The sequence below is a fragment of the Strix aluco genome, chromosome 2, assembly GCF_031877795.1.
Source record: "Strix aluco isolate bStrAlu1 chromosome 2, bStrAlu1.hap1, whole genome shotgun sequence".
Classification (NCBI taxonomy): Eukaryota; Metazoa; Chordata; class Aves; order Strigiformes; family Strigidae; genus Strix; species Strix aluco.
In genome coordinates, this window is record NC_133932.1 from 1,480,529 (window position 1) to 1,501,471 (window position 20,943).

General features: G+C 44.4%; 1 protein-coding gene across 4 annotated transcripts in view; it reads right to left on the reverse strand.

Annotated features, from left to right (window-relative positions):
• The window catches only part of NME7 (NME/NM23 family member 7), a 94,316-nt gene that overhangs the window by 1,036 nt on the left and 72,337 nt on the right, over positions 1-20,943 (reverse strand). For all 4 annotated transcript variants that reach the window (XM_074807773.1, XM_074807755.1, XM_074807765.1 and 1 more), the window contains one exon: positions 15,845-15,952. In XM_074807773.1, the coding sequence (XP_074663874.1) occupies positions 15,845-15,952 (108 nt within the window). The remainder of the gene's footprint in view (positions 1-15,844; positions 15,953-20,943) is intronic.

Sequence of the window (20,943 nt, forward strand, 5' to 3'; positions counted from 1 at the left end):
ACGGCCTTGAGCGTACGCATGTGGCTGCCTCATGCTATTCCCAAGGAGCCAGAGCTAGCAGAATCTCACCTTCAACTGTTTCATTTGCTGCTGCATGTTTGTAGCGAGGCAAGACTTTAAAAAAGATGCTGTGATTAAAGTGCTGAAATACTCCTTGCAGGAAGCTCCACCTGCACACGAGCTGCAGGAAAGTGGAGCCATTTTGGCTGCCACCATTTGTGGGGGGGTAGGGGGGTGCACGGCTCAAGGTTTGTAGGGTTAACTGCCCTTACAACTCAATTCTTAAGTGCGTGGCCTGTCACAGTTTAAAAAAACCCCACAACACAACAACAAAAAGCCCCCAAACTGCTTTCTTCATGAAAGACCCAACTCACGGTTAGGTATAATTTATCTCCTTTTAATTTACTATATGAGCACAAAGTCCAAGCATGAACTAGTAATAAAGGTAATGGCTTACGCCAGGGGTTGGGACAAACGTTGTAGAAAACGTATGGTGCCTGTGTTGGCTTCAGGGAGCGACTGTCCAAAGTGGCTCATAAAACGTACTCTACTCTTAGTGATAGCATATGAAATAAAACCAAACCTTGACACACCCCACTCCCAATCACTTTCTCCTACCAAATGAGTGAAAGCAGGCCGGCTCGCTCTGATCACTAATTAACTAGGCAGTAACAGCAGCTGCTACCCCAGCCGCACACCCTGCAGCCACCCCCTGGAAAGACCCAGCTAGCTCATCACAGGCCTCATGACAACTCTGCCACCAAAGGGCCGCACCCCCCCACCCCCCCAAAAAACCACCACAACCCTCCTCCCCCCGTTAGAAATGCTGCTGTAACTTGTCAGACCTAGTAGATACAGCATTAAACAGCTGCAGGATGGTTAAAACAACCCCCAAACAACCAACCAACCCACCCCCAAAAAACCCAACCCCAGCCCCCCAACACACAGGGGCAGATGTTTGGCTGGCCGGCCAGCTCGCCCAATGGCACCCGTACCTTTGGTACAGAACAGACTTGATGCTAAAATGACCTTTCACAAAACGCTGCTGACATAAGGGGGGCAAGATGGGACATCTCATCAACCCAATTTAAAATCTGCATTGCTTGCATGATTAAAAAAAAAAAAAAAATCTGTGCTTTATTGCCTACGTAAAATCGATGCTCCTCAGGAAGGCATCGTTCTCCTTACTGCCTAATAGGACACTACATTATAAACTGCCAGTTTGAACATGTTCTTTCTGCCAGATTGGCTCAACATAGTTAAGTAAAAGTTCACTTTAGTGGCTACAATTAATCTCCCTTCTTGTTGATAAAGGACACCTCCATTTCAAGGTTAGATACACACACAAAAATACTAATAAAATAGCAAAGACACACACACGTTCAAGGACAAGACTTTAAGGCTGTGTCTGCACAAACACACAGCAGCCAGCAGTTCCACAGCTCTGAGCCTTGGCACGTCGGGGCTTCTGTTCCCAGCTTGGCCAGCACGGGCCAGGCCCGACTCTCTGCCTCTGCGGGGAGCTGTGCCAAGAGCAAAAGCGGTGGCCAAGCGCGGTGGCATCTGCTCCTTGGTGGGGAATAACTCTGGGTCCAACCTCAGCCTGAGGTGCCCATAGGACTGCGGCCGCCGCAGGCCCCTTCCCTGAGACGGGGCAGGTTTAATAGAGCCGCCTCATCTCCTCGGCCGGAGCGACGCGGCCTCTCCAGGGTTAGGAACACCCGCCCCTGGCGCACACTGACAGGTGAACGCTGTCCTTGCCCAGCTCCTCTCGCTTGTTATTAGCGGCAAAAGGCATTGTGCTATTTTAGTCCTTAAAAGCCCTTGATTTTGTGGAACCAATTTTCCCAGGCCAGGCTGAACCACCTCAGCTTGCTTGCGACTACAGAAAACCTCTTCCTCCTCAATTAGCTTTTACTGGATTGTTGAACATCCATGCAGACTGTACTGGCAGGGTTCGGACATCAGAACAAGCACACCACCTATTGTATAATGTGCAAAACTAGGTGCTGGTATGTTCTCTCTATATAATTATCTTTATGTGTGTCAGCTGCCACCCAGCTCCCAGTAAAACCAGTTAAGAGCTGGCATATCTGTGGTACACAGAAAGGATCCTCCTCTCCAAGAACCTCACCCTTGGCAGTGCTGGACTAGAAACGCCAGAAATAAGGGGCCATCCGTTACCCCACTCACACAACACCACATACAGTGTTTTGCAGAACAACCAAGACCAAGGATTTCAGCACTACCAAGAGATTTGAGGTGCCCCCGTCTTATGAGGCCCCAGCTGGAGACGGCTTGAAGATCCCATTCTAAAAGCACCAGGTCCTTCTCTAAGGGGAACTTGCACTGAGCATCCAGATGGGGGTTAGGTATTCTGAAGCACTCTGTATTTTAGGAAATACAGTTATTCTCTTTCCCAGGGTCTGCGTATAGCATAAACCACAGAAAAGGGAGCTGTGCCTGTACAAAGCATCTCAACAAGCCTCACATTTGACCTAGGGCAAGGTCAGCTCCCCTGAGCCAAGCACACTTCTGGCCTCTTTACAGGACCCAAAGGTGGCAGGGGACAAACCCAAACCAGGAACTGCTCCGAAACCAACCAAATGTATTTCACAGGTGCCACACAAACGTCCTTCAAATGATGCTAACATTCAGGTGTGCTCACTCCTTCCCAGGGATGAAACAGGATTCAGTTTAACATCAGTACTCTCCTTACAGATCCCAGGGACCATCTACCTGCTTTGTAGCACGGGGCTATGCCTGCTCTAGCTTCTGTTCAGCGACAAACAACAATAATGCTCAGGAAGTCGTAACAAGTAAGTAACTGTGACCTTCTGGCTCTGACCCTACAAACTGCTCCACTGAGGAAGAAGCCGAGAGCTGCTTCAGTTCCGTGAAGTTTTGCTTCAGTCACCCAGTCTCTGCAAAACTCGCGTTAATGAAGTGGGCTGCTCCCTCTGGGCGCTTCCACACTGTACCGCAAAGTTTCAGGAGTTAATACAGCAGGCAATAACAAAATCCAGTCTAATGCCCTGGCTGAGCACAAACGATTATCATCTGAACAATGTGTGCCCTAAGAGCATGGAGAGGCCAGCAAAATTAAGAAGAAAAAAAAAAAAAGGAAGCAAACCAAGTGAGGCAGCCAGTCTTCCAAGGGATAGCAAAGATCTTGGTAATAACAGAGGACCCAGTACAGGCACAAAGTGTCCCGAAGATTTCAAGTGTAAGAATTACAGACACTTACAATTTAATTCTCCTTCTGCCCAGAAAACAAAGCAAAGCGCAGTGCTGAGGAGAGGTGCCAGCTGAGCAGCTCTGGAGTCAGAGCTTTTGTCTACAGAGGCACAGACCAAGGTACACCTTGGTGCCGGTATGATGTGCTGGTACCATCCATTACAGCTTGCCTCAAAGAAAACCCCAGCACTGAAAGGGCACGTCAGCATTCACAGTCCATTCCCCTTCTTCCCTTGGGCTGACAGTTTTGGTAAGAGACCCTGTTAGTATTGTTCGTGGCGAAGCGAGGGGGCTGACAGGGAGACATGCTAGTAAGAATTACGCCGAGATCACAGATTCACTTCTCATCCATCACCAGAAAGACGACAGCAATTCCAGTCCTTCCTCATCTCTGCCGAACCCAAACTGGCAGTCAGGAGATGGGAGGCTTTTTCATTTCTGCATTCATTTAGAGCCTGTCAGTCATCTCAGTGCCTTTTATGCAGCTGGACAGACACCCACCAGTACCCTCTCCCCAAACCCACCAGAACACTGTATCTCCTCGGTTCAGTGTAGGTATCCAGGCCCACGATCCAGAGAGTCTTTGCTGACCTAAAGTTTCAGCATCAGTACACTCTCCCTAAACACTTAGGTCTTATAATTTTTTACAGGTTATCTCAGTTTGAGGTCACTAGTAGGAACCTCCCCCCCAAAAAAAAATAATCTCTCTTTGTCCATTAATCTTGGTCTGTATCAGCATAAACCTGCCAACTCTGTTAGCAAATGCACTTGCTAACCCCTAAAATGCATTTCAGCTACAGTTCACTCAGCTGATTCGCACGACTAAATCATTAGATTGACACACCGAAACACATGGATTCATACCATCCTTCCAGCCACAAGCCATCCAGAAATAAAAATGGTTGTCAAAGAAGAGGGTCTACTTACTCACTGTATTATTTGTTCTGAAAATAAAGAATTATTTTCCCACGCAAACCTGAAGATGGTTTAGTTCCAGGAAGTTTGTTGGAAAAAAAAAAAAAAAAAAAAAAAAAAGGATAGTCACTCCTGCCTCTCTCTCAAGCATCACGCACTGTAAGAAATAAAGCCAGTCAGGCTGCCCAAGGCAGAACAATTTATACACATGCACTTCAACTGTCCAAGTTAATTTCTTAAGTACAACTGGAACAAAAACCCCCTGTGCACCAAAAAATAAAACTTTGCAATGGAAGGTTTTATTAAAGAAACACTACAGGATAACATAGAGTGCATTCTGCTTTGATGCTATGTCAGTCACCTCAAACACTGTGTATGGTAATGATCAACTCGGAAAATACAGTGAAAGAGAAGGGCAAGGGAAGCTATTTGGAAAATGTACCATCAAATAAAAGATTAGAAAAAACCAAATTCCAGACAGGATGTAAATGAGAGGACAAGACAATGATTCGTTACACCATAATCAAAACACCAAAAAGTGAGTTTTATGTTATTTGCTCTGTAACACTACAAGAAAAATAAGTGACCTCAAAAACTTATTTAAAATACAAAGTGTTGTTTTTACATCATACGTAACTACTGTGCTGACTCAGACCACTGATTTCTAAAGTATAGATACTTGTAGATTTAATAAGAAGGTACAAGTTCACTGAATCTCCTCACTCCACAACATAACCCAGCTGCTTGGTAGCTGGGGCTGAACGTATTAGCCCAGGACTCTCCCACCAGGAGGCTCTACTCCTCCTTTAGCAACACCTTTGGTCGCCAACAGAAGAGATCACCGGCCTGGTAGAGCCACTGGAATGAAAGGTCCTTGCGCTCCCATCACATAAGAAAAACTACAACACAACAGCCAGTACTGCTTTCCCAAGCAGCTCACTGAGTCACCACGATCACTGCCTCTGCACTTCACACTTATCTTGAGGGACACTTGCCTGCCTCAAAATCAGGAGCTCCTGTGGAGCTCTTGTATGATGCCCTTGAAGCAGTCAGGTTAGGTACAGACAAGATGCTAGGTGCGCTGCCACAGACAGCAATGCAAGCTGCAAACGCGTCCTGAACGCTGGATAAAAGCACTGAAAAGGGCCCCTGCCGCTAGCACCTGAAATATCTAAGTAAAGCCTGGTTTGGATGAGTTCATACGGGCACTGTGGGGGCTCTTTGCCAATGCCTACTCAGAGACTACTCAGAGAGCACTGAAGTTTGGTCCTCGCGAGCTACCAGATTATGGTAGGAAGAAGTGGTCTCAGAGAGAGAACAAGAACGTGTTTCCACCCACATCACGGATTCAAGCGAGGATGAAAGCAATAAGCAAATAAAGGAAGTAGAAGGCAGCCAGCATTTAAAGCTCCTCCTGAGCAATCAAGATGTTCTGCAGGGTAGTACTTGGCCAGGGGACTCAACAGGCTACACCTGCCAGCAGGGTAAAAGTTATGACAGACAAGACAGTAACACAACATCCTGGAAAAAACCAACCAAACAAAAGCACCACCCAGTCCACAAGGAGTGGCCTTGCATGCACCATCACAAGCCCCTGTGTAGACTGTGGCTCCCTGTGCTGATAGGAAACATCCCACCAAACCAATGGCACAAGCTCCCCCAGTGTAGTGCTCAAAGTACCTTCTGAGCAATGTCACTGAATTTAGACAGCTCCATTCCCCTGTGGAACGGGTCAGTATTAAGAGGCCAAGAGCTCGTTCCAAGTCTCAGCAGCCCTCTGTGATTTCAACACTCCTGCTGTGTGCTATACCATGTACCGTCATGGCAGGACTAGACTCCTGACACCTGCCGTGACCAAGTTCCTCTTGGTCTGAGTAAAGCAGCTACCAGAGAAAGCCCACACTTCCCGGTTTGTGGCTGGATAGTCTCGGCACACTGTCTCTCCCCAGCAGAACAGCAGTAACTACCACTGACACCAATGCAGAAGGAAACTTGTCACTTAGCAACTCTGGCCACTGAAGAGAATTGCCTCTAGCTCAGAGACTTGCCTGCATTCCTCAGTATCTCAGATATACCTGTAGATACAGCACTCCTGCCCATGTGCCAATGCACTTGGGGTTAAAGAGGAAGATCCAGCTCTTCCCGAAACCAGAAGATGCTCGGTGACTTTGAGGAGCCCTAGACTACAGCCAACACCCTTTCAGGTGACCGCTGCCATCTTGTCCCGTGTTTGCACAGTTGCTAGCACAAGATCATCACAGCCAGTGTCTAAGCCCTCAGTATTATCACAACACCAAACCAATACTGGTATGACACTACACTTTGAATAATTAGTTATTATTATTTCTGAAAGGAGAAGTGGTTTCTAGAGCTTGATAAACTCTTAACTCAAGATACCTCATGGTATTAGCATCTGTGGGAGACAGGAAATCTTGTTCACAGTCTTCTAGCCACATTAACATGTTTGGCTTTGGTTTTTTCCTCTCATGTTCCACACGCATTTCAACACACGTATGCAGATAGCTGACTTAAATTCTCCTCTTAATTACCACTAGCTTACAGTAGTCAGTCAAGGAGGTTGTACTGATGAGGGAAGGGGTAAACTCTAAGCGGAAAGTACCGATGTAGCTAATCATTTGCCTATTTGACCTCTGAGAGAGAAGTGGGAGGTGCAACTGGCTGAGGTCAATAATAAGAATCCACGTAAAAATATATTGCATCACATAGCACTGTGTGCTACAGGACAACAGTACTTCTTTTACCCCAAAAAAAAGGTGCAGGACCCCTTGCTCAAGAAATGAAGGGAGATTCTAAGCTTCCACATGACTGTGTAACTACAGTGCCCCACTACTGCTTTTGCTGTATAAGCTATTCCCCCGGGCTCTTCTTCGCTGTGGGCTGCCCATCCTGCAGCTGCGTTGCAGCTAAATTGTGACTACACTTCAGCTGGAGAAAGAGGGGTAATGGAAAGAGGCTCCGGGCTTTTTTGGTTCAAAATGAGAACATGCCGAGCGAAAGAAAGAAGGCAGCAGCCTCGAAGACACAAACTGGGCCTCAGATGAGTTATCAAGATGTGTCACGCCTTCTCTCTGCCTTGACCTCCCCTCCACAAAATCACCTTGCTCAGCGCAACACGAACACGTGCCAAAAGCCAAGCCCTGTTTATCACGTAGGTTACCTTCAGGATCAGGTGAAACTTAAAGAGCTTTAGGAGCTGCTTGGTTCACACTTGTTAACTCCTCTCTGGCACTTATAAACCTCAGACTTGGCAGAACAAGGGGCAATTGGACCTCGGATCTTACCCAGAAGTGGAAGCACAAGAGCTGAACTATTTCACAACTCTGTTTAAACAGGTTTCTAGTTTAGTTTGCCTGTCTGGCCCACAAGTATAATAATTATATGACCTGTGTTCAAAATTAGGCTGCAAGTGACCTAATAATACCATAATGTAATTTTTTTGAAAAAGAGAAATCACCAACATCTGTTCAGAATCCATCCCTCTATCATTCCTATTTATAATTTTAATTTCTCTTCAGGCAGGCTGAAGCAAAGAGATTGCTTACGTCTCTATACAAGTATATGTACAGCATCAGGAGACGTTGAGGGACAGAATTCCAGTGCTGCCTAACATCCTCTGATATGCAAAACCACCACCAAATAAGATGAAGTTTTCCTACACTCCAGATTCTTTCCAACCTGTTCCCACAGCTGTTGGATAAAAAGTCTCAGAAAGTTAAAATGGAGAAGTGCTTGAATCACAATAACTATTATTTGACAGATCATTTTGTACCAGGAGAGACTGAAATTTCCAACTGACAGACAAAAATAGCTACTGCTTTGATGAAAACTTGCAAAAAAACCCGCCAAAAACCCACCTCACCCAAACCCTCCAATTTTTTATTTCTTTTCACTGGAGATGATTAAAAGCATCTTACCCTGGATTATGCAGCTCAGTATGGGCCCCTAATAAAAGACTTCATTGCAAAATTGCCGTATGACTGAGAAAAACAATGGCTTCTTTATAAATATTTTAAAGGCTCCTGAGAGAAATGCTGTACAGATGAAATGCCCTCAGTGAAAGGTTCATTGCCATGCTATGCACTTCTGCTGTGTAATGTTTTACAAGCTGCGCTGCCCTGTGAATGGGGAGAGTTAGTTCTCAGCTGGTGGAGGCAGCTTGCATAATACCAGACAAGTTAATCGGTAACAAGCAATGCAGGAGACCTTTGTTCTGAGTGTGACATACACAAATTCCACACTAAGCACATTGACGCTTCTGAGAGTTATTCATTGACATGCTTTATTAAATTGCTTGGACTATACCTTGATGCACCAAAAAGATTACTTTAACAGAGCTGCATCCCTCTGATGCCAGCCATCCTAAGCTGTTGCACTATAACCTCACCCCATGGATCAGCTCACCGCCCGTACGAAGGCATTGCCAGGGTGGATGATAGCAAGCACCTTGCAGCACGCCCACATGTCGAGACAATGGCAACGGGCAGGCAAGGAAGCAGAAAAACAGGAGTTGGCAGCCAGCAGAGCGCTTCCGTGACAGGACTCTGTTCTTACGGAAATGGTTATGGGAAGCATTTGTCGTGTCCCCCCCTGCTGCAAGGCGAGTGCTCCCCTGTCCACCCTGAACAGCTTGCTAAAACGCCACCCTCCCCCTAGCCTCCCCAGAGAAAGGTAAAGGGAAAGGAGGCATAAGGTGTGCTTCTGGCACTATTTGGAATGCCAGACTAAGGACAGCTGGTTTCTAACAGGTGGAAGACACGCTGCACCACAAGCCCAGGAACAGCACAGCTCTTAACACCCGTCAGAGCATTTAGTTAATACCAAGTCTGAAGAAAACGATGCGGGTTTTCATCACTCACAGCACTTGTCTGGACAAAACACATCTGTTGAACTGGCCTGTCCTGTCACTGCTTATCGTACAACATCCCCTCCCATCTCCCCAAGGCTGGATCCAACCAGCTGAACTTCCAGCGCCAGAACCTGTGCGAGTCTCCATCCGTCAGACTGCCACAGCTGATCCGTACAGCAGGGTGATACTACTCGTTTGCTTAAACGCCTTCAAAACAGTAAGCCAGTCCCACTGGTGCGAGGCTGAGCAAGGGAAAGAAGAGCTTCCAGCAGTATGTTGCACAGGCTGCCAGTCCCCAGCCTCGCTCTCGAGCACCGCGGCACAGCAGAAATTCAAAGAAGCGATAGGGAAAAAAACCAGCCACCGTGACAGCTCTCGCAGAAGACAAACAAAACCCACTCTTCTTTGATAACAGCAAAATCATCCCCCTTTGATAGGTTATTTTCATGTCTGTGGATGCCACAAATAGCTCTGAGGCAAGGGAGAAGGCCAGCAAATGATACTCGAGGAGGTCCTTGCTACTGCCTGGCTGGAAAGCTGCCTGCGACACTGAAAACGGACACATTTCCCTCCACAGTCCCAATGCCCAAGGTGGAGCCTGACGGCACCCAGCAGCCATGCGGAGGCACGCACGCAGCTCCCTGAGGAGTCATGGAAAGAGCACCCATGGGGACGTGAGACTGAGGAGGCAGTTGGCACATCCTCCACTGCCACGAAAACTGGCTTAAGAGCCCACTCCCCTCAGTGGTTTCACACATACCAGACACGCAAAGGCACATGTAAGCACACTCCCGCAGCAATTGCCATGTTATTGTCCACTAGAAGAACTAGTCACCTAATAACAGCATCTTCCCTGGCAACAGGGAGAAGGTTATTTCACCCAGAACTTCAATTTTACCCATCCCATAGCAAATCCATTTTCACTTGTATCTTACCGAGGGGCAGCATCCTCTCCCTCAATGTATCAGTACACACACACATATACATGTATGACTATTAAGCATTTTTTTAATTATGCAAAGAAACCCCATGAGACTGCCTGATGGCCTGAACACCAGGAACACAAAGCCAGCAGGGATGGCTCAGTCACAGCAGGCTGCACCTCAGCAGAGAGACCATTCAGGTCACCCCAGATGTGTGCAGTCTGTCATCCCCACAGTGTCTTCCTGCAGTACAAATGCCTTTATGGAACTGCTCACAAAAAAAACCCCAAACCAAAACCAAAAACCTTGAACTGCACAATGTGAGCAACAATTTATAGGCAGAGCGTGCCAAAACACAGAAATACTGGTTTTGTTGTAAATGCAGATCTAGGCTACCAGGTTTTTAATGGTTGCAGATTATGTAGATTCCTGCATAATCTGAAAGGTACTCAGCCACTTGAGACCCAAGGAACTGAGGTGTGTGTACAGCACCACCTCCTGTGGAAACTTTTACTCACTGGACTTCCAGTGATGTGAATAAGGCCTTCACTGACCGATTTTTAATTTGCCTTCACTTCTTTAAGGAGGCACATAAGCCATGAAGTCTGGTAGCCACAATATCTTGTATCAATAATACTGTGATTAAAACTAGTCCAGGAATGACTAATTTCAAGGAAACTTGTTTTGTCTAGAGAATGATGATTCATCAGATCCAATGGTTTGCAAGCTTCTATTTCAACAAGGTATTTATCAGAAATGTTCCTCAGATCAAAGACAGTGAGAAACAGAATCATCTTTCAGCATGTGCACATGAAAGACCACCTCTAGTCTGTTAAACAGAGCACGCACTTGGCATATAAAATAAGCATGTTCCAGCCCTTGCTCTACCTGACTCAGAAGGAATGTGAATGCAGGCGAGTACTGTAATTGTTTACTTGCTTCAAATATCACCTGCTTTAACTAAAATAGAAAAAAAAAACCTGACGAGAGGTAGAACAGTACCTGGTTTGGATGTGGGAAATAAATGCAAACCCCTGCTCTGAATGAAAGTCCTACGCAACATCAGTTGATCAGAAAAGTTAAGAAACTGCTGGTTTAGTCTTCACTCATGAAACTCCATCATCTCATAAATACTCCATCGCTATCAGACTCCCTCCTCTACTTCCTCCTTTCCTTCCTCTCCCCATTAAAATGGGAAACTGATGACAAGGCTGAGAAAACGGACTGTTCTGAGCTATTTGTGTCTATCCATTGTCAGATGTGAAAATACATTTTGTACTGATACAAGGACACACAAGTCTATGAAGTGACTAAATAAGTGTCTGGCCCAGTAAGTCAGAGATCATCCATATTCACCGGCTTCCTGTATTACTAAACTAGGAATAAAAGAAGCAGTTACAGCTTTACAACTGAAAATACACAGATTTCTCCATTGTGACCGCTGCGTTTTAGGCTCAATTGCATCTCCCCTCCTCTCTCGAGCCAGTGAGTTATTCATTAATTCTAGTTTGCTTTAGTCACCGCCTAAAATGCGAAGTAGTTTGTAGAACAAAGACAGGAGTTAAGGGTCAAACTGAAGGGAGCAAGCACTGATATTTGCTTTTGGGGTTTGTTAGTTTGTTTGTTTGAGGGGTTTTTAAGATTAAAAGTGAACTTTCTTTTTTCCAGGTCCGTGGAAAAGAGGTCTAACAAAAAACCACTGAAAAACTGCTGTAGTACATTAATTAAATATAGTGGTCTAAAGCTAGGTGCACAAGCTGACCCTTACTTAGTTAACGAGTCCTTGCTGTTCCTGAGACGGCGTTGTTCTATCTCCTTTCCCCGAGTACTCCTTGGTCATGATTTTTGGGAGAAAGGTCACTACCTTGCCCTTCCTAGTGACTGTCAACTAAGTATGAACAACCAAAGTCACCTAGAGTTTGGCTATTAACTTCAGCAAGCATTTGATCTAGCCCTCAATTACCTACCTCATCTCCTCTAAGAAGGCTCCATTTGTGCACAATCAGACAATAGCTGCCATTGCAAACACTGCTCAAATTTCAGTTAGACCTTAAACTGTGGGTGACGAAAACTGCAGAGAAAGGTGGAGAAATCTTAAAATAAGCAGTATCTGGCACTAAGGATACCCGAGTCCTCAGGAAAGCACCGGTGTGCTCCCTTCTACACAGGAACATGTCTTTATTGTGTTTCCATAAGTACTGTGCATTTAAGGCCCATGATAGGATAGTAGGTCAATCAGATAGCTCCCCTTTCCATCTCTGTTTGGTTCTGGAAGTTCAAAAGCCACAAAACCAATTAACATACAGACCAACCTATTCAGCTTCCTATCCACAAAGTGGCAACTGCAGCAGTCTCTCGGACCATCTTGCCTCCAAGACCCTTTGGGCACCGCTGGCCCTGCAGATGTGCACACAGAACATGTGACCACAACAGTCAGGACTGTGGCTGGGACCTCTAATAAGCTGCTTTAGCATTAACACGTAAGTACTCCACAGGCCAGCCAACAGACACAGCTAAGGCTTTCTTTGTACAAACCCACTGGGCTCAATTCTAGCTCAGAGATACTTGGACTTCCACTCTGCAACCCCTAGACCTGTAAGGAGAGGCTGCACTGCAAGTGGGAACCTCTGGACAAGGATGATTCAGCCATCAAACATGGTCACGGTTATACAGAAGCTCTGAATCAAAGGCAGTAAACATCTTTATTCACGGTGTATCAGACTGGCTCTGCCTGCTTTTGGGCTCTAACAGTTCCCTGAGGTCCACCTCTCTGGTTCACCAAGAGTTTCAGAAAGCTTACATCACAGCATCCTCTCTCCAGGAAAGTCTACTGGGTTTCAGAAGAGTAATTAATCTATTTCCTATTCTGGAAAAACCCCAAATCAAACCACCACCACCAAGAAACAAACAAAACCCCAAAACAAACATATAAAAAAAACTAAACCAAAAACCTCCCACAAAACACCAAACCCAACAAACCCACCCCCCAAAAAAACCCCATCAACATATATAGTGGGAATTGGGGGGAAAAAAGTGTTAGAAATTTTGTGTCATTATTTGTAATAATGATTCTGCAGTTTGCTTTCTAAAATTTGTTGTATTTAGTATTTTATTTTGGAGAAGAGAAATATAAATCAGAACATCTTCATAGAGAATTTCGGAGACAAACACTTTCATGGCAAAATTTGAGAAGCGGCTTATGCAAGCTCAGATAAACTCAGCACCAGAGTTCAAAATGAAACTCTGGATTCAGATTGCCAAACTTACTGTTCATCAGCAAAACAGGAGTGCAAGAATTTGCATATAGGCTGGTTTCTGGAGCCCTACTGGGTAGTAACTGCAGCAGGAGTATTAACACTGTACAAAAAACAATGCCACCTGAAGAAAGGAGAGACTGCTAGGGATGAATTCATTTTCTTTGGGGTTTTAAAAAGGATCCTTCATCTTTGTAGTATAAATCTAGGAGGTCACATTTCTCTCTGAAATTCGCTCCAGACTCCTCCTCTACTAATCATTGTCCTACAAGAATGTAAAGCTTTTATAGCAAGAGCAGCATTAACATCACCTCAGCAACATCACCTGCTAGAACATGGACATAACAAACACAGTCTAACTCTATATTGAAAAGCAAGTTCCACTGTGCCAACACAGCTAAGGTCATTCTCCTCAATGACAAGTGCCTTACCTATCTCTGAATCCACCTCCTCCGAGGCTGAGAATAATTGCTCTGTTAAACTCTGTATATTAAAATATTCAGTTACCCATCAGAGAACGTGCCATTTACTGAACAGCGTACTTCTTTAAAATGTTAAGTCTGACTCAGTTTCTTTCTATGGTTGTCTTATATGCCACAGAGTCACTCTGCTCTAGCCCAGCACGTACAGCGCTGTTACAGTTACTGGGGTGGAGGGAGGAGAAAGGTCTGGTTTCTGCTTGCCAGCACATGAGACCTCTGTGACTGGATTTGAGCTCCTCTCACAGAAAAGCTCACTGAGAAAAAAGTCCTTCCCCAGGATGATCTCTGTGTATACTGTATTATTTCTTTTTCATCAGTTGTGACAAGTCCTTGCGCTTCAGCAAATCCAGAAGTTATTTTTCATTTTGTTTACCTAAGTTTTCAGGCAACTACATTTCTCACAGAACACATATCTAAAGATACTCCAGGAATGAAAGCATTAGCAGTAAAAAGGTTTCTATAGTTTACATTATAATGCTTATTTGCCAAACAATCAGAATGAAACATTCACTGCTTTGTTTACTCATTAAAGAACACTGACCCATGTCCTCTACAACTGCTGGCTTAACCTGGACTGTTATAGAAGAAACTACAGACAGGTAAGAGCCACATTCTGTGTATAATTATGCCTATGGTAAAAAAAGATTTTAGACACCTCTCCCAAAAAAATACAATCAATAAATGACGGCTAAAATGACCAGTCTGCAATGGGAACTGCAAAGTGTGTAGTCAGAGTAGTATTTGATCAAGAACTTAGTTTCTGCTTCAGCTGTGGGATTCAAAGGATGAACACATGTAGTGGAGACCTTGAGAAAGAACTCCAGCCTCATTTTTTGTTCTGGAGAAGCAATTCAACTGCTTTTTCCCACTCACCTCACTTACAGTTATCTGTAAACTCAAGTTAAACAGCCAGGAAAATGGGGTTATACCTGCTTTGCACCAGCATAAAGGAGACAGACTGTGGACACAAGAGAGAATTCTGCTGAAGTACTAAAACGCTCTGTGAGTGCTGGTGACTTCCATTTTCCCCTTGCAGGCTATGCCTGTTTTTCTGCTGCCATTGAAAAGCCATGACTGAGGGATTTTAGGCATGTGGTGAAAAATACCTGTTTGCTTGTTTAAATCCAGTCCCTTTGGGCAGAAACTAAAAGTTGTCAACTTTTAATGACAGCTTGGAAATGGTTTAAAAAGCTGCAAATTTGTTGATACTGGCTGTCATTCTCAGATGCGGTTTCCTGGCAAACAGCATTTTAACCCACAGATCTGATTTTATTTCACAAAGGGAGATGGTGACACAGTTAGCTCTTCCTCTCCCCTCAATGAAAACACCATTTTGGCTGTGTAAAATTATCCAAGCTAGGAAAAATCCTGCTGCTCCATCATTCTGCTATAGTCTGACAGCAAAACACACACAAATACATGTAGACAGTAAACCAGAAGCTATGCATGTGCTGGAAAAACATCTGCATTGATGCAGAGATCCATCCAAGATACGCTTGCTTACACACCGCTTCAACCCCCTTGTACAGACCTTAGTTCTGAGGCACGGAATTAAGTGAGTGAGCTTGCTCTGTTTTCATAGCGAGTACTTCTGTCTTCATAAACTCCCTTAATTTAACATTTTCCCATTTTATTGGACTTTAATGAAGGCATACAAAGCCAAAATAATATAATAATTAGTAAATTAATTTAAAACACAGGAAATACCAGCTGATGTGCATAATTATGGCTGTCTCCAAATAAACCTGGACCCTATCTGGAGAAATTGAATCCCTAGTGTCTGTAATATTCCAAGCCCTACACAGCTCACTGTAGAGACAATCCAGATCAGGACTCATGGTGGTCATCCAAGAACGGGCTAAGAAGGTGCCCCTGCTGAAGCACTGTTAGGTGCTGATATCCAATCCTAAGGACACATTCAGCCAAAGAGAAGACTCTTGACTTTCATTTCATTAAATACTCTATTGTACTATACTCACTCAAGAAAACTGCATGGATGAATTTTTTAGAGTATCAGAATTAATGCATTAAATGCCCTTAATAAACTCTTTGCTTTTGTTTCTAGCTGATTGCTGGTCTCCAGCAGAGCTACTCCACATATAGAACGCTTCAACAGCTTAAAACAGTGTCAAGTATAGCTTTTCATGTTTGCCTAGCAGGTCTTACCTCCAAAAGTCCATCTTCAGGGAGGTCTGTGCAGTGGACAGCATTCTGAATCTTGTTCTTCCCAAAGACAGCACGCAGAGTTGTAGGTCGGAGATGACGGGCTATTTCCTATTGAACACAAGAAAGCCAAAAGACCTTTGTGAACCACACTGTTGCTTTATATTGTGGAGACGATAGCATCTTATAAAGTAATAACATTATTGTGCTATTAATATATGTGTGGTACACTATAAAAGAAACGAAGAGGGGAATGCCAGCTTGCACTACACACATACACAACTGCTGAAAATACATGACCAGGATTGTGAAGACTAACTGAAATTGGGCCAATCAAGCCAGCTCAGGTGAAATGCAGGACCCTTCGTATTACAGACACACCTTCCTGGCACTTATATTAATACAACTAGCTCATGTTAACACCTTTGCAGCTCTCAAGCACAGAATGTGCTGTCCTTAGTGAGGAGACACAAGCGCACCACCTTGCAGACTGCCTCCTCCAACACTGAGCTGTTCACCTCAGAACCTGACATTTGTGCAGCCCAGCTCCTGAACAGCCCCTCGGTCTTCTCCTCTACAGTGCTCCTCTGACACCATGACTAGTGCCAACATCTGATCCCCTCTGAGGATCAGTCCAGACTCTCTCTACATCTTTCTCTGTTCTTTGAAGTTGATGTTTCAATACTCCTCTTCATCTAAATGCCAAACACCTCCTTGGCCTCTCAGAGTGTTTCTCTTACCAGCAGATACCACTCAGGTCTTGAGACAACATTCCTTCCCTACCTCTTTACTATGGTGTATCTCCCATTTTATACTGCAGAGGACAGCCTTCACTGGCTCTCCCCTCCACCATGCTCTTTCTTCCAAGGCATAATGCAGTCCTGCTGTACTTCTTTGCACTATCGCCTTGCAGTGCTTTCTTTTAACTCCCTTCCTATGCCGACTGTGCTACACCTTGTTGTCCTCTCTTCCCAACACCTTGGAGCTCATCTCCAAGTCTACCTCATGCACAATGTGCCTCCTTTTAAAATTCCATGGTGATGGCATTAACCCAGTTTTCCCTTCTGGAAACCCTTTGGACATTCTTCCACAAATGCCTGCTGAGCACTGCTGCCTGTGAGGGGACAGGCCGATGACAAGCTCACACTACAACTACTGAACAACAACAAAAATAAAAGCATTCTTCCTTGCCAACAGAGCCTACATCAGCCCCTTTCTGAAAAGGCACTGGGTACATAGGGTGTAATCACTCTGGAAGTGGCCAGCTCAGTTTCACTGTGCCACTCCCAGGTGTTTGTTTCAGTGTCACAGCTGGAGGTTACTGCCCCCACAGTCGAGTCACCAGACTGGATCGTCCAAGCATTTCTTAACTTTCAGTGTCAAATGGGTTCAAGGTGACTTCACTAGTGGCTCTTGGATGACCTGGAAAACTTTGCACAGGTACAGATGAGAATCACTCGCATGATGCACACTCTCTTCTGGGACAGCAGTGAATATTTAAAGCTAGTCCCAAAAGACCTCACGAGCATTATCTGACAACACCCTTTAGCTGCTTTTCAGCTTCACCCACGTACCATGTCTCATTACTAAACTAAGACAATTGGACTTTAAGGGCAAGATCTTCTCTTAGCCCAGCAAGTCCTAGATAATTTCCTGTAATAACAATTCACAATTATGGTGATCTGTTACCTAGTAACCTAGATCTGTTACCTATGGTGATCTGTTACCCACCTGGAAGACAATTAAACTGCTTTAATGCTTGAACTGTGTCTAACTCAAAACATGCTACAGACATTTGAGTTCCCCATTGTTACTTGTGTGTATGTCACAGGTTATACAGGATCTTTGGACAGGAATGTTAAGGGTATTTAAATAAGATAGACTTAACATCAAATTTTGCTTCAGAGGAAAGTTCAATAGTTTCACTTAAAAAAAAAAAAAAGCCCCAAGGAGAAAAAAACCCCTTCTCTACATGGTCCTCATTAAAGGCTTGCGATAAGAAAGTCTGCTGCAGAAACAAAAGTCACGTGCCAGTTAACTATAGCTATGTGACACTTTAATTGAGCCTTCCTTGAAACAACTGTTGATTCCAGTAACAACCAGCTGTCAGGAAGCTAGCAATGGCACTACGCTTTCAATTATTTTAAGGAAAGTTTGGGCATATTAGAATTTCCCTTGACCCATCTTCCTCACCAAACCCACTTTTCTGGGGTTTTTTTCCCTTCTTTAAAAGCAGCTATGGCCTCCTGATTTATCATCTGTCCTGAGCCCTCATTTCTATTTCACAGCTTCATAACAGAAGACCTCATGTTTCTTCTCTCAGACTCGCTCTCTCTCACTAATAGTAGGAGCAGTAACAGCAAAAGCTCCTACTGTTGCAGTACGCAATCTCCTGTTCTTCCCTCAATCTTTCAGCACAGGTTGCTACACACTCTCCTGCCCTCCTGAAACTCATCAGTCACCTTGCACAAAAAGGGACTCATTCTGTGCCGCCTGGGACTGCATTAGATGAGAAGCACACAAAGGTAGATCCTCCAGCACTTTATATTGTTAGCACCTGAATAATAAGAATCTAAACAAGCCTTTCTTGCCATCAGTTAATAGACAGGATGAGAGGTAAAGCAGTCTCTGCTTATAGTTACATAGCCAATAATTGTCAATTCCCAAGTTTTACTATTCCGTAGCTTTCTTACTACACCACTGAGGAACCCTCAGGGAACAAGGTCTCTGTACACAATGCAGATACAAAGAGCTGTATGGATCATACATAGGTGTTCTTGTGTATGGCTAGAAATCTTGGGAGTGTTTCAGGGAAGGAGGAAGAGTTCCTTAAGAACTTAATCCTCATAGCACATATTAATAATACACTCCTCTGCTCCATGACAGGGAGCTTGCCAGGCATTTTATTTATAGAGCCTCATCTGCAACAACAGGGACATACAAATATAATAGCAGGGTTTGGGTTGGTTCCCCCACACCCCTCCACCCCCTTTTAAACCTCCTTTTCATAAGCTTTCTACCGAGTCTAGTTTCCAGAGTATGTGTTTTGTGCACTGGTTTTCAAAAACTTTTGGAAAGGAGTCGAGAGTGGGATGATGGAGGAGTTAAGAGCAGCTACAGCTCTACCATATGCATGAGAGGAGAGTAACACGTGTGCACTGGATTCACGTGCGTGTGTAAATAGGGACGCCACGAACTCACACCTCACATAAAAAAATACACTGTCTGCAGCAAAACAAAACAGGGTTGCTGTTACCAAAAGGCTTCATCCTCTTTGGTCTTATTCAGCAGGCTATTTGATTACACCTTACAGGCTGGGCTTTGATCTACAGCTAGCTCTTTGAAGATTCTTGTCCTACACAAGATACAGATGCATATATTTAATGTTTCTCTCTATCATATAACTGTACCCAGTGCAACACTGCCTATATGAAGTACTTAGCACATTCTAAAATCTTTCTATTTCTATACAAGTGAAGGGAAACAAAAATGTCACCAATGCCAGTAATATGTCAAAATCAGACTGAAAAATCATAAACATACTCATAAGCAAAGCTCATTAACTGCTTTTCCTTCAAAAGGCTGTGTTTTCATGGGCTGCACGGGAAGTTATATAGAACGATAACATGTATTCCAGCCAAAACTGCAGATTTCAAGAAAATACAGCCAGGTGTTTAAAAGCATCTGTCCTGAATCCTTAATTGGGTATCTGGAAAGGCCAAAAGGCCTCTGCTCTTAAACATTTCTGCATGCTTTGTTGTTGTTTAAATGGCATCAAAGGAAAAGCCAAAGAGGTGACCACTGACACTGTGCAGAAGCCATTTCCTCGCTCCTCAGTGGGAAAGAGCACAAACTCTGAATAGACCAAAAACACACAAAGGAACTTTTACAGCCTAAAACTTCATTCTGCTTGAACATGAACTAGAACAAGGGAACCTTGAAAATTCGTTGCTGGTCCTCGTGAGCGAAGTAGAGTAAAAAGAAGAATTTGTGATTAAACCCTCTCCTACCCACAACGTGCTCCCAGGGCAGGTTTTTAGGTTTGCTTACAGACCAGCAGCATTCAGAGGACTTTTTGGGCTGCAACAAACTCCACACAGTCCCCTCTAAGCCTCCAATAAAACACCTTCTTTTCCTTCTCTACCCAAGCCCTGACTGCACATCTGCTCCTTGCTCTTCTTGGCATTCCTCATTCATCATCTGAAGGCTTTATGTTGACTTGGTCTCTCCATCCTGCGCTCATGAAGCTTTTTTCTTCTGCAGTTCTCCATGCTCCACTGCTGGTCCCTCTTCCCCCTTGAAGGTGCCAAGGGATCCAGAAGGCTGTAGCCAGCCTCACACAAACAAGCATCTTTCTCCTTTTAAGGACCAGCTACGCCCTTGTCAAGAGAACAGAACACACATTAACTGTGAACAAACAAAATAATGTAAATTCCACCACTCACCATGGAATTTGTCTGTCTGAACTTTAGCCATCGGAAAGATGACTGCCTCATCCAAGCGAGGCACCTGAGCTTCCTCTGTAGTGACCAAAGGGTAATAAGACCTTTCAGGAAAAAAAAAAAAAACCCTCTTCCACAGTACAACAGCTATGTAAAAGGTAGGTAGGGTAAGTGCTTCTCTTCTCTTCCCATCACCACAGCTCTTCAGTTGCCTTTTATTCTCAGGGGATTTTATCACACACTGCTGGTTGCAGCAGGGAGCTGCACAAAATACTCATTCCTACACAAGCCATCAGCAAGAGATAAAATGATAAAAGCAGCACAGCCTCTGTCACGCAGAATACAATACTAGACAAGCATCTCCAGTAATGATTATTCAAGCTAAGAAACACCTTAACATTCTTGTTACTGTGGGAACAACCTCAGTTATCCGTCTGATACATCCTTCACAGAAGTTTGCATCCAAAGACAAAGGCTTAACTGTCAGAATGAAATCTGTGGTCACAGATGATCTTGTGCACGATACCAGAAGGGCTAGCTTGCCTCAGCTTGCTTCAGCTTGCTTCACGTGTTTTCTTTGCAGCCCATACTCCTTCCAAACTCTAGCCAACCAATTTTGATGTGCGTGCTTCCCCCACAGTTACCTGAGCTCTGTTTATG